The 14,007-nt window shown below is 46.1% G+C and overlaps 2 protein-coding genes across 5 annotated transcripts in view; one reads left to right on the plus strand and one right to left on the minus strand.

The window, feature by feature from the left end:
- POLA1 (DNA polymerase alpha 1, catalytic subunit) overlaps positions 1 to 14,007 on the plus strand; it is a 285,573-nt gene that overhangs the window by 159,522 nt on the left and 112,044 nt on the right. For all 4 annotated transcript variants that reach the window (XM_072994276.2, XM_072994275.2, XM_078390450.1 and 1 more), the window contains exon 35: positions 2,729 to 2,845. In XM_072994276.2, coding sequence (XP_072850377.2) covers positions 2,729 to 2,845 — 117 coding nt within the window. The remainder of the gene's footprint in view (positions 1 to 2,728; positions 2,846 to 14,007) is intronic.
- The window catches only part of ARX (aristaless related homeobox), a 138,942-nt gene continuing 133,229 nt past the window's right edge, over positions 8,295 to 14,007 (minus strand). The window contains exon 6 of the mRNA XM_078390451.1: positions 8,295 to 8,409. The gene's annotated coding sequence lies outside the window, so the exon portion shown is untranslated. The remainder of the gene's footprint in view (positions 8,410 to 14,007) is intronic.

The following is a 14,007-nucleotide window of genomic DNA, read 5'->3' on the forward strand; positions in this document are numbered from 1 at the left end:
TGTGGCCAGTGTCAGGAGTAAAATAATAAATTTCTGCATTCTGGTTTGCTCTGATTCCATACCCTACAATATACATTTGTTTTCCCACTGTGCAAAGTGCTGAACCTTTAATCCAGTGGTTCCCGGGCATGGGTAAACTGGGCATTCTTGGACTGCAGCTACCAGGAACTCCAACCAACACAGCTAGTGGCGAAGGCTTCTGGGAGTCGCAGTCCAAGAACACCTAAATTACCCAAGGTTGGGAGCCACTGCTTTAATCCATGCTTTTAAAGAAATTGACTGTAATCCACGAATCCTCATTCTCAAATAAGTCTGTTAGTCTTAAAAGTGTTCAGTCTTTGGTGTTGAGAAGAGACAAAGTGCTTTAACAAAGGAATCCCAAAATGCTTAGTATAGGGGGATGTTCCTAAAGGAAGTAAATGAAAAATAACCAGAATATGAACAAATATTTGGAGAACAAGTAAAGTGTGAAGCAAAGAAGGGATCTTGTAGTTCTTAAATATATGCTACTGCACACCTTCACCTGTTCCTATTTACAAAATAACATTCTGACTTCACACAGGCTAAGCAGCTTGATATTTTAATATGTGCTGCTCAACTTAAAACAAAAAAAGAAACCAAACACAATGTTTATAGCCCTTCTCTAGGCATATCTAGTCAGGCGTTCAGTTGAGGAGATTTCTAGGAGTAAGCATGCATAGAACTCTGGGCTTTAAAAGAGAGGGGAAAAATAGGTACAATCTTACTAGGAGGAATGTAATTAATGTGCATGTTTTAAATAGTCAAGGCGGGCAAGCCGCAGCAGGTGCACAGGGAGCATGAAGTAGCACAGTGGCCCCCAACCTTTGTTGGGCTGCGGACCGGCTGGGGGGAGCAAACTCCATGTGTGTGTGTGTGTGGGGGGTGTCGCGCTTGTGCAGGAGCATGTTGTGCTTGTAGGGGGCGTGTTGCACTTGCAGGGGGGGGGCGGAGATCCATATCTGCAGCCCAGTTCCGGCAAGCCCACGGACCGGCACTGGGCCACGGACTGGTAGTTGATAACCCCTGAAGCAGCAGTTTAACCTCTCTCTTTTTGTACTTAGTTGGTCTTCTCATGATGCTGATAGTATAAATCAGTCCTACAAATATAGAAGGCATTTTTAATTTGTAACTTTTAACAAGTATGTTATAACATAGTTCATTCATTACTAATGTTAGATTGGAACTTAGAGAAATAATATGTATTAGATTTTATTTATTAAAAGATTGATAAATATTGAATTTTGGATCATTTTGACAATACTTATTAGAGCAGAGGCATGGAAACTCCAGTAGCCAACTGTCTCCTGCTGAAACAACCATGGTCTGTCACATGCCAAAACCTGGACATCTACTTTCACATTTATTGGACCCTTTTTCTTTTAGGAAGCCAAAAGAAGATGCAGGGAAATTTGCAATTTAATTTAATGTTAGGCCTCAGTTACACAGCAGAAGGTAGCAAGCTTATATTCCTTTTTATCTGCTGTGATTGTAATTATTATTTATGTTTATGCACATTTTGTTTTTTAATTGTATTTTATTCTTATTATATGCTGGAAGCCGCCTAGAGTGGACTTATAGCCCAGATAGGCGGGATATAAATTATTAAAAAAAAAAGTCTGTCTGAATTTCACTGGGGAGTGAAAAGAGATGGGAATCGGCAGTCTCTTCCCTACTCTTTTCTCTCAGGAAACACTACCATTAAATCAGAAGACTTCCATGCATAGAGGAAACTGTTCTGCTCATTGGCAGCAAATTTTGGATCCAGTGCATTGTATGTTACCTGCATATTGTCTCATGAATCATGTTAGTCCATGAGAGTTTGTGCCATAATGATTTGATTTGGTTTGCAAATTTCTGTTTAAACTGAGGCATCCTAAATGCTAATTATGGTGGGTACTGATGTGCCAGTTGTTTTGGGGGGGAGGGCTACAAAAGGTGAGGAAATCTCCAGTGATGAGGAGAACATTCTTTCAGATTAATTTGTGTTTTGCCTTAAGGAGCAGTGGATAAAATAGTTGATGCAGACAATCTCAGGCAATCATCTGACAGACAGGCAAACTAGGCGTGATATGTTTTTGGAGTTCAGCTCCCATAATGCTCCAGAAATTCTCCAGGCACAAAACTGTGAGGTCCAGCTCACAAACCCACACCAGCAGACACCTACTTTTTGCTCACTTGGACCATGGTGTATCTCCAAAGTTGTATAGCTGTTAGGAAGCACTGCAGCAGCTTCTTGCTTTCTTTAGCAACCCACATTTTTGCACTGTTGCCTGGTTTCATTGATCAAATGCCTACTCATCCAGCTCTACAATAAAGTTGGTTTATAATGGGCAGTGCACCAAATCGTGTACCCTGTTTCCCTGAAAATAAGACCTAACGTGAAAATAAGCCCTACTATGATTTTTCAGGATGCTCGTAATATAAGCCCTACCCCCAAAATAAGCCCCAGTTAAGTGAAACCCTGCCCTCCACCATTGTGCAGCAACCAGAAGATGTTGTGACTGTATTTGAATAAATGTAGATTGTTGTACATGAAAATAAAATTTTAAAAATGTCCCCTGAAAATAAGCCCTAATGCATTTTTGGAGCAAAATTTAATATAAGACACTGTCTTATTTTCGGGAAACCATGGTATAAGTCAGTTTGAACTGGAGAAAGTTTGATAACAAATGCTTTTCTTAAACCATTGTACTATTTCCCTTTTTAGTGTTGGCTGAGATGCGAAGAACAGACGTGCCAGTATCGTACCCGTCGGCTTCCTCTGCGCTTTTCCCGGAATGGTCCTCTGTGTCCTATCTGCAAGAAGGCCATTGTTAAACGAGAGGTAAAAATGAAAATCGTTGAAATACTATATTTTGTAAGAGCTATAACTATACTCAGCTGTTCTTAGAAGAGAGGATCCCTTTCCTGTTCTGTGAAGCCCTATAGTGGAGGAGAAGAGGATAATAGGGAAACTGTCCATTTAGGATATATAAAAAGAAACTAGTGTTTCTCGTTTCTTCTTCGTAGTCTCTGTGATTCATACATACAAATACCTCTGTGGTGCCTGCACAGACATCTCAAGAACATTTTAGAGCTTTGAACCACTCTCTTCAGCCAGTATACCAACTTCACTCAATTGTCATTTCTCAGTTCCCTCTAAAGACTATTCTCATGATACCACTGACAGACAGCCACAAGAAATGCCTCTACTTCCTGGGCGAGGATCACCATACCTAATGTTCCCTCTAATTTTCTGTCCCCCTGGGCTGGAGCCTTGTTCTGTGCATGTGGGAGTGGGCAAGGGGGTTCATTCGAAATGGGAAGTTAACAGACCAGCTGCCAGCACAGCCCTGATGGACCTCTGGGTGAGCGCATGTCGGAATGTTGATCATACCCCAAATTGTAAAATTTGTCAATACTTTACAAAAATTGCCCTTAAGAACAGACAGTCAAGGCTGAAATTCCACATATGGGAGCAACCGCTTAAGGCCAATGATGCCACATATAAAGACCTCAACAGCAACTCCCACTATCTGTAAAACCCCATCTAGAATCACCTAATGGAGATAGTTATTAAAGATAATAGACCACCCATGAAGACAGATCTAAAGACTCAGTGCCAAGAAGACATTGAAGCCTATGTTTTTGAAATCTAAGAAAGCAAACAAAAAAGACAAGAGACAACTGTCATCAATGGTAATTCACGCATCTCAATTCTGAAATGAAGACACTGCAGACACTATCTGTCTTAAATCAATATTTGAAGAAGAGGAAGGCCCCTCGAGGAATAAGGTTCAAAAGTCACAAAGGACAACTCCTATACCTTTTCTTCATTATGTCAATCATCAGTTCATCTGATGTGGAAAAAGCTATTATTGAATCTGGCTATCATGTGGAACCAAAAAGACACCAAGCCTCAGCACACTGATCTTGATTGTTTTCGAGATTGCCAACTACTTGGAGAGATGCAACTAAGAGGAGATGTTCAAGGTCGCCTAGAGAGAACCATTTTTGGCCCTGTCATCTTTCTGTGCAGGTGCTGAGTGGCAGTCTCTGATGCCTCATTACAGTGACCACTGGGCTTGAGAGATTTTCAGAACCTCTTTCAGCAAATGGCCCAATCGAGATCTCCCTCAGTGATACTGAGCCAAAAACCATCAGCATAGAAAGCTTCAATGTTAAGGAAATAGTTGATGCCAAGATCTGACTCACCTGCATCAATACCGAAGAGAAGCGGATCCCAATCATCCACACTTAAAGAGTAAAGAAACTTGTATAAAGTCAAGCATTCTTTCCATTCAAGCATCCCAAGCCAAATTCGATAACTGTTGAAGCCTCCCAAGCCAGGTCTAAAGATAAACCTCATTCAACTCCTATAAATAAGGAAGAATGAAAAATAGATCTGATTGGAAAGCGTATTTACTCTACTTCTCTTCTGGGAATAAAAATAGCCACCTATCAGGTTGTGATGGGAGCCTACCATCACTTATACAGGACAAAATGCAACCACTCATACAAAGCTTGCCAGAAGACAAATGGACACTAGCCATGACATTTTAACAATGTCATGCCACTCAACACATCCATGCCAGAAGACACTCCAGGACTGTGCTGCAAAGAATATGTCTGCAATGCTACATAAGTATGCCTGGTTGAGATCTTCAGGCATTCTAGATGAATCCAGGAGCTGTATCAAAGATCCACCATTTGATGAAGAAGATTTTTTTACCACTGACAACTGACATCATGGAAGACAATATAAAAAGTGAAATGTGACAAAACACATGGAGTTTACTCAGCAGTATTCTCAAAAACAGTTCAGAATATGTTGGATAAGAGAGGGGAATCTGCAGAAAAACAAACTTTCTTCACAATAATCTTTCAGGTTCTATAAACATCAATCATGACAAAAGTCAGCAACATCGTCCTTGAAAAAGAGTGACAAAAACACAAAAATACATTCTTCATCGTGGTCTTCTGTGAATGCACACAAAGGGTTAATACCAGCGCCAGCGTTGGGCCTCTCGGAACGTTTTCTAGCTGCAAGAGAAAAGTAACAATGTTTAGGACTACCCCTACTGCGCACGCCCAGCCTAACCGTCCCTCAGTTCCATTTTTCCGCCTAGCGGTTTGGAGCCTCTCGTCTTAGCTGCGTTTATTGCGATCTATCTATCTGATTTTTGGCTTTTGACCTCAGCTTCGCTCACGGACTACCCTAGCGCTTTCTCCCTTCAACTTGACGACCCAGTGTATTTTTCTGGCTTTACTCGGACTGTTTTCGGACTGCTCTGCCTTATCCTTCGACTTGTCGTTTCGGTTTCCTTACTGCCCTATGTCCCCTTCCGGGCCGTTCAGCAGGTGTGTGGTGTGCGACCGCAAAATTCCCCATCAGGACGGCCACGATACTTGCCTGTATTGTCTGGGGGAGTCGCACAATCCTAAAGCTTGCCCACACTGCAAAGCCTTCACTAAGGCCGCTCTCAAGGCTCGCCAACAGCGCCTTAAACTTCATCTGTGGGAGTCAACGTTGTCTTCCACGGCGCCCTCGGAGGGGGAAATGGCTTCCACTTCTCGAGCAGCTCCTGTTCAGTCAGTCGTCTCTAAAGTTTCCAAAATGTCGAAAAAATCTGCGTCGTCGAAATCGGCCGCTCCTGCTTCGAACCCCGAGCCTCCGGCTCCGAAAGCTAAGCCGTCGAAATCGTCCAAAGCTAAGGCGGCCGCCCAGCTTAAAATGACATCCATTCCACTTTCTCCGAGCTCGGGTTCCATCCCATCGCCGATTCTTGAGGAGTTGTCGAGGCGCTTCGGGGCCTCGTCCGAGGCACCCGCGCCTCCTCCTGCTCGACGTACTGAAGTGTTACCGCCTTCGGGAAGGTCTTCCCCGACACCGAGCCAGTTAGTCGCTGTCACTACTGGCCTCGCTTCTGCCCCACATAGCCCTTTTCCTGCGGGCCAGGGGTCGCCTCCCGTGTCGATCTCGTCCGTACACTCGGACTCGAGATCCCCTCGAGAGAAGATACCTCGATCACCTGTGCGTTCGAGGTCGAAATCTCCTCGAGGCAAACGTTCTCGCACGGAGAAGCATGGCTCCCCGAGTCGGTCCCCTTCCTCCGGCCGCTCGAGGTCGAAGTCTCCTCGACGGAAACGATCGAAGAAGAGGCATCGAGTTTCCACTCAGTCCGACTCTGGCGATCGCTCGGACTCGAAATCCTCTAAGCGTAAACGCTCTAAGAAGAAGCACCGTTCTCATCGACGTCGTAGCAAGCATCGACGTCGGTCCTCTTCTTCCCGTTCAGCGGATTCCGACCGCCCTAAGCGTCGTAAACACCATCGACGTCGGCGCGACCGTTCGCGGTCTCCTTCTTCGTCGTCGACATCCGCATCCCGAGACCGGTACCGCAAAAAGATCCGGTACATATATGTGTCTTCTTCTTCGGAGTCGACCCGCCCTCGACGCCGACGCCGGGCTATTCGAGCCAAAGACCACCCTCCTACGGTACCGGTTGCCCCTCCACCGCAACCGGCCCCTTCCACCTCGGCGCCATCCGTGGTCCCAGTTCGACCCCCGACAACGCAGGTCGGCATCGAGAAGCCCCCTCCAAAGAAGAAGAGGGATGTCTTCTCCTCTGATCCAGATGAGGTGTCCACGGAGCGGTCTTCTGACTCCGATCAGGAGCAACCCCCACCCTTGCCACCGCATGATTTACCTCCTGGTGATCTGGTGCTTTCCGATACTGGCGATACTCACGCTCCTTCTCCATCTGAGGATTTTTCTTCTTATTCTCAGATGATGTCCAGGCTTGCCAAGACGCTCAAATTGGACTTGAATCTCCCTTCCCCTCCGGGAGAGGACTTGTTCTTTGGGGACATCAAGAGGGACAGTACCGCTCCCCCCAGTATAGCCTTTGTGCCTGTGGTTATGGAGGCCATCAAGGAGTTCTGGGCTCAGCCTGCGACTACACCTAATGTCCCTCGTCGCACAGAGCACTTCTACAAGATTCATGGGGCTGACACTCATTTTCTGCTCAAGCATCCCATTCCAAACTCACTCATTGTTGAGACAAGCTGTTCAAGGCCTTCGGCCAAAGCCCATGTTACCCCAGTTGACAAAGAGGGTAAAAAGCTGGAACTCATCGGCAGGAAAATCTACTCCCTTGTCACCTTGCTACTTCGAGTCATAAATTATCAAACTGTGTTGGGAGCTTATCACAAACAGTTGTGGCTCAAGCTGTTACCGGGGTTGAAAATGATACCTGAAGACACCCGGCAAGCTTTTCTTAACTCCTATGAGGAAGCTCAGACGGTATCCAAGTATGAACGTCTTTCCATCAGACATGCAGCAGAAATCTCTGCCAGAGTCCTCATGTCGGCCATCTCTATCCGGCGCCATGCTTGGCTCCGTTCTGCTGACATAATGGAGGACGTCAAGTCAAAGGTTGAGAGCCTCGCCTTCGACGCTACCCGGCTGTTCAACGAAAAGACCGACTCCCATTTGGAAGACCTTCACAAGGCTAAGAACTGCTAAGTCCTATTCTGTTCAGACTCAATCTAGACAGCGACGCCCTCAATGGCGTAAATCTTATGGACAGTATCAATCTTCCCAGCAATACCGTCCTTACAAGCACCTACCTCAGCAGCGCTCTGGCCAGTCCTCTTCTTCTGTCCAGGGTTATCAGGGATACCGCCCTCGTCCTCCCCATCGCCGCCAACCCTTTAAGCCACCTGGCAGGAAACAAAAACAGTATCTTTGACTTTCGGCCCCCCGTGTTCACCCATTCACCACCTACCACCCGTCTTCAACCGTTTCTTCACAACTGGTCTGTCATCACAAACGACACTTGGGCTCTAAAAATTATTCAGCACGGTTACCAGCTGGAGTTTATAAGATCTCCTCCGCTAGGTCTCATAACTCATTCTCCCTTCGACTCCTCACTAGAGGAAGAAATATCATCTCTCTTGGAAAAAGATGCCATCTCTACAGTACCACCTCGCGACATACAATGCGGGTTTTACTCCCGCTACTTCGCTGTCTCAAAAAGCGGAGGAGGCATAAGGCCCATCCTCGATCTAAGACTCCTAAACACTTACCTGCGACCCAGGCGGTTTCGGATGCTCACCTTAGAGTCCATCATGCACTTGCTGAAAAAGAACAACTGGTTCGTCCTTATAGATCTAAAGGACGCATACTTTCACGTCACTATTCACCCCGACCACCGCAAGTTCCTTCGGTTCATCTTTCAGGACACGGTCTACAAATTCCAGGCCCTACCATTCGGTCTGTCCACAGCTCCCCGGACCTTCACCAAGGTCATGGCTCCGGTGGCAGCTTACCTTCGTCTCAGGGGCATTCACGTTTACCCTTACCTGGACGATTGGCTCGTAGTCTCCACCTCGCGAAGGCAATCCCTGAAAGACACAAAATTCATCCTGTATCTTCTCTCCAATCTCGGTCTCACTGTCAACAAACAGAAGTCTCAGCTCATTCCCTCCAAAACAGTTCAATACATAGGGGTCTGTTTGGACGCTGTAAAGGGTCAAGTCTTTCTTCCCCCAGAAAGAATACACAAGATTCGACGAGCCATCAGGAAATTTCTTCCCGGTGCTCGGGTGACAGCCCACCACGCCCAACACCTCCTCGGCCTGATGTCTTCTACGACGCCGGCGCTCGCGCACGCTCGCCTCAAACTCCGGTCGCTCCAATCTTGGTTTCTCACCCTTTTCGACCCCATGATGGACAGTCAAAGGAAACGACTTCGTGTCACCCCGGAGCTCACCAGGCAGCTCCAGTGGTGGATGTACACACCCCATCTCACGGTTGGCCGGCCCTTTCGTCCACTCCGTCTCACCGTTCAAGTTACAACGGACGCCAGTCCGTCCAGCTGGGGGGCGCACTGCGGGCGTCGCACCATTCACTCCCTCTGGACGCCACAGGAAGCCATGTTCCACATCAATCACCTGGAACTGCTGGCGGTTATCAAGGCTTTCAAGTCCTTCCTTCCTCTCCTGCACGGCCGCGGAGTTCAGCTGGTGACGGACAACACTACCACAATGCATTATGTCAACAAGCAGGGAGGAACCCGCTCTCATTCACTCCTGTATCTCTCCATCCTCCTTTGGGAATGGTGTTACCGTCATCATATCTATCCAGTGGCCATCCATGTAGCCACGGAGGACAACACACTTGCGGACACTCTGAGCAGGCTTCATTATCAGACTCACGAATGGGAGCTGAACCCTCTGGTCTTCCAGGACCTTTGCCGCCAATGGGGGACCCCAGTGCTGGACGTGTTCGCATCCCCTCACAACGCAAAATGCTCCCGGTATGCGTCCCGGGCAGGTCTCGGTCACCACTCGCTCGGCGACGCATTCATGATTCCATGGAACCAGGGTCTCTTGTACATATTTCCACCGATCCCGTTGATACAGAGATCCTTGATCAAACTCCGACGTTCAATGACTCCGGCCATTTTCATTGCACCTTTTTGGCCTCGCCAAGTGTGGTTCCCCACTCTAGTCAGCATGGCTGTGGACTCAGTAACCCTTCCGATGTGGCCGGACCTACTGACCCAGGAAGCAGGCGAAGTCCTTCACCCCGACCTCGACACGCTCCATCTGACGGCGTGGAGGATCGTCCAGAAATTCAGGAGGTCTTGACCAACGCCATCAAGCCCTCCACGTCTCGCTTGTATGCCTACAAGTGGAAAAGCTTTCTGAAATTTACCCAGCAGAGGGATCTCGCCTCTTCCCCTGTGTCTCTGTCTACGCTTCTGCAGTATCTCCGTTACCTCTTCGATTTCCACCTGTCTATCTCTACTATCAAGGTGTACCTGGCTGCGGTTGTCTTCTTCCAGCCCAGGGCTTCTCCCTCTTCCCGCTTTTTCTCCCATCCCACTGTCAGGATGTTTTTGAAGGGTCTCTCTAACCTCCGACCTCCCGTTCGTCCTCCACTCCCTCAGTGGTCCCTACATTTGGTTCTGCATGCCCTATCCAGACCCCCATTTGAACCCATGGCTACCTGTGACGTCAAGATGCTTTCTTTAAAAACGCTATTCCTGGTAGCTATTACCTCTGCCCGTCGAGCTAGCGAGCTGGCAGCTCTCCGTCATGACCAACCTTTTCTCCAATTCTTTAAGGACAAGGTTATGCTTTACCTGGACGTCTCCTTTCTTCCGAAGGTGGTCTCCGACTTCCACGTCAATCAACCGCTTATCCTGCCAACTTTGTTTCCGTCTCCGACTACTGACGTTGAACGCATGCTCCACATGCTTGATGTTCGACGGTCCTTAGCCTTCTATGTGTCCAGGACCAAAGACTTTCGCCTGGCCAACAGACTCTTTCTCTGTTACTTTGGCCCAAAGAAGGGCTGCCCGGCCTCGCCGTCCACGCTCTCTCGGTGGCTCGTATCGACCATCGCCCTCGCCTACGAGCTCAACCACAGAGATCCTCCACAAGGACTTAAAGCCCATTCTACCCGGGCTGTAGCCTCGTCGACTGCCTTACTCCGCGGCGTTGACCTGCCCGACATCTGCCGGTCCGCTACATGGTCCAATGCCTCTACCTTCATAACCCACTACAGGTTGGACGTGAGGGCAAAAGAGGAGACCAGATTCGGGAGGGCAGTGCTAGCATCGGCTCTTCAGTGACAGCCCACCATCCGGTTAGTAAGCGTGCTAATCACCCTTTGTGTGCATTCACAGAAGACCACGATGAAGAAAGAAAGGTTACTTACCTGTAACGATGGTTCTTCAAGTGGTCATTCTGTGAATTCACACAATCCCGCCCGGCCTCCCCTCTGTCTGTCTGTCACTGGCATCTCTATGACTCGAGGGCCTATGGCGGACAAATGGAACTGAGGGACGGTTAGGCTGGGCGTGCGCAGTAGGGGTAGTCCTAAACATTGTTACTTTTCTCTTGCAGCTAGAAAACGTTCCGAGAGGCCCAACGCTGGCGCTGGTATTAACCCTTTGTGTGAATTCACAGAATGACCACTTGAAGAACCATCGTTACAGGTAAGTAACCTTTCTTTTTCACTGGAACATACACAAGACTGACAGCAAACCCCAGCAGATTTTAAAATTGCAAAATGCTGAATTTTTCAATTTTTCTTTAACATCTTTAATGTTGGTGACACTCAATCACCAACAAACATTGAGGTATACTAGCCCCATCATAGCCCTTGCTTATTCCATTGAATTTGAAATAATACCACCAATTGGCACCTATCAACAATACCATCAAAGGTTCTCGAGGAGGAAGTCTCAACTCTTCTGGAAAGAATGCACAAGCCCCATGGAAATACCTAAACTACAGGTTCTACTCCCACTAGATAATTGTACCAAAAAAAAGATTGAGGTTTATGTGTGATTTTGGATTTAGGAGACATAAATGCCTTCATCACCAACAAAAGATTCAAAATGGTGACTCTGTCAAGCATCCTCCCACTATTTAAACAGGGGAATTGCAGTAATAGATCTCAAAGACACGTATTTCCATACAGCTATAGTACTGAACCATCACAGTTCCTCTGCTTTGCTATTGGTTATCAAATTTACTAATTCAGAGTGTTTCCTTTTTGCCTTTCAGTAGTGCCCAGAGTTTTTATCATGTGTGTGGCCTGTGTTGCAGCATATCTCAGTGAGGGGAATAAACATTTTCCCTTATATAGGCAACTGGTTGATTGTAGCGAGTTCAAAGGAAACATTTCAGAAGGATGTTTGTATGACCTTACAGCTTTGTCAGATCCTGGTTTGAAAATAAATTTTAAAAACTCAAACCTGTAAACTCCAAAAACAATTCATAATACGTGGATGCCATTGTGTACTCAAACAAAGGAAGGGCTTATATTCCTTAAGAATGAGTGAACAAAATTATTTTACTTGCTTTGAGATTCCAGCCAAACAGGAGGCTTACAGCACATGCAGTACAGATATTGTTGAGCTTGATGGCACCCACCACTGCATTAGTAGCACATGCAAGGCACAGGATGAAACCTCTGTCATCATGGTCCCCGGCCCTTTACAACAGTATGAACAGCAATGCTCACAAAAAGCTTCAAGTAACCTAAGGGCTGGCAATTCAATTGACATGGCAGCAAGAAATGGGCATGCCCTTCAAAATTCCACAGTCATCAGCAGCAAGAACAACAGCTGCTAGTTTAACATCAGACACATGCACTTTGGTCTCCTCGGGAGAGAAAGCATCATATAAATCAACTAGAAACACTCGCAATCATCAAGGTTTTAAGAGCTTTCAAACACATTGTGATGGGGAAAGTTGTACAGGTGATAATGGACAATACTTCCACTATGTATTATATGAACAAACAGGGTGAAACCCATTCTATAACCATTCTACTACTAACAGACTACTTGTAGGAGTGGTGTACTGAGAGGCATATTTACCTTGTTTTGATACATATTTCTAACAAATACAATTGCATTGCAGGAATAAAATGCAGACTCCCAGAGTAGACCTTTGGTCTAGGTGGGTGGGAAAAAATCCAGTCAATCAATCAATCAATCAATCAATCAGTCAATCAATCAATACAACTCATGAATGGGAGCTGTTGGACAAAGTTTACAGACATATAACACTGAAGTGGGCTTGCCACAAATAGACATACTATCAAAGAGAACAAAAAATGTTAAATGTACTGTTCTTGGGCGGGCAATGGACACAATTTGATGGGAAACGCATTCGCACAAACTTGGTTGGATGCACTGGTATACATGTTCCTCCTTTCCCATTGATTCATCAAGACTACTGTATTGTGAAAATCAAACAGGATTACACAGTCACCATTCTGCTGACTCCTGGGTGGCCATGAAAGCTGTAGTTCATGACTCTTTACTTCTAAAGAGTCCTTCACGTCAGACTCACTGAGATGTCACAACAGGCAGATTTGTCACCAAGACATGGAGATACTAAAATTGACAACATGGAGAATTCTCCTATGTTAGCCAGGATTCTTAGGTAGTCTAGAAAGAAAATACTATTATTGTAAATGGAGGAAATTTAAGGCATTTGCAAAATCTATTGAGACATACTGTACTTCCAAGTGTCTTTGTACTGTGTACTATGCTTTTTATTGAGCCTTAAAAAGAGGTCTTTCACAATCTTCTGTTAAGTTTTGTCTGCCATTTTATCATAGCAACCAGTGGATCCTAGTTTCATCATCATCACCACCTTTGAACTTCAGAGCTGTAACCGACCTTGTGGATTATAAAGGAGAGTCCTTTTTAAAAGTGCAGTAGTTAAAAGATTTCTGAAAGGTTTGAATAATACTTATCCAGATAGAAAACCACCATCACCACAGCGGTCCTTGTCAATGGTTTTGATCCAGCTGAAAACTTCCATTTGAACCTATAGCTTCACCTCATTTGAGTTTTCTATCCTATGAGGTTGCTTTTCTGGTAGCCATAACTTTGGCTATGTGTGCAAGTGAATTATTTGCACTGCAATGTGACAAATTTCATAAGGATGTGACATCGTTTACAGACATTTCTTTCTTACCTAAAGTAGTTTCAAGTCTTTATATAAACCAGTCATGAATTTTAGCTTTGTTCTTTCCAACTCCAATCCGCTTTAGGTTGAAATAAGCTGATTGGACCACAGACGCTACCTGTGGTGCCATTGATAGCATTGGGTTCAGAAATACACCCAAGCTGTGCATCTTATCCTTCGTGCAAAGAGTGACACTCCCTCCACCTGAAGGACAGGGAGGCACCCAGACCGCAGACACTAGGGGCCCTCATGCACAGGATTTCTGTCTTGTCTGGATTCAGCCTCAGTCTTAATTTTCCCTCATCCATCCCAGCACTGCATCCAGGCAGCGCTCAAGGGATGGGACAGCATCCATTGCAGAAGGGTGGAAGGAGAGATAGAGCTGTGTGTCATCTGCATATCGGTGACACAAAGTTCCAAAAGTCCTGATGACCTTCCTCATAAGTTTCACCACTGAACAATGTATGGGACATATTTTATTAGTGATTGGAAAAGATTGAA

The sequence above is a fragment of the Pogona vitticeps genome, chromosome 3, assembly GCF_051106095.1.
Source record: "Pogona vitticeps strain Pit_001003342236 chromosome 3, PviZW2.1, whole genome shotgun sequence".
In the NCBI taxonomy this organism is placed as follows: domain Eukaryota; kingdom Metazoa; phylum Chordata; class Lepidosauria; order Squamata; family Agamidae; genus Pogona; species Pogona vitticeps.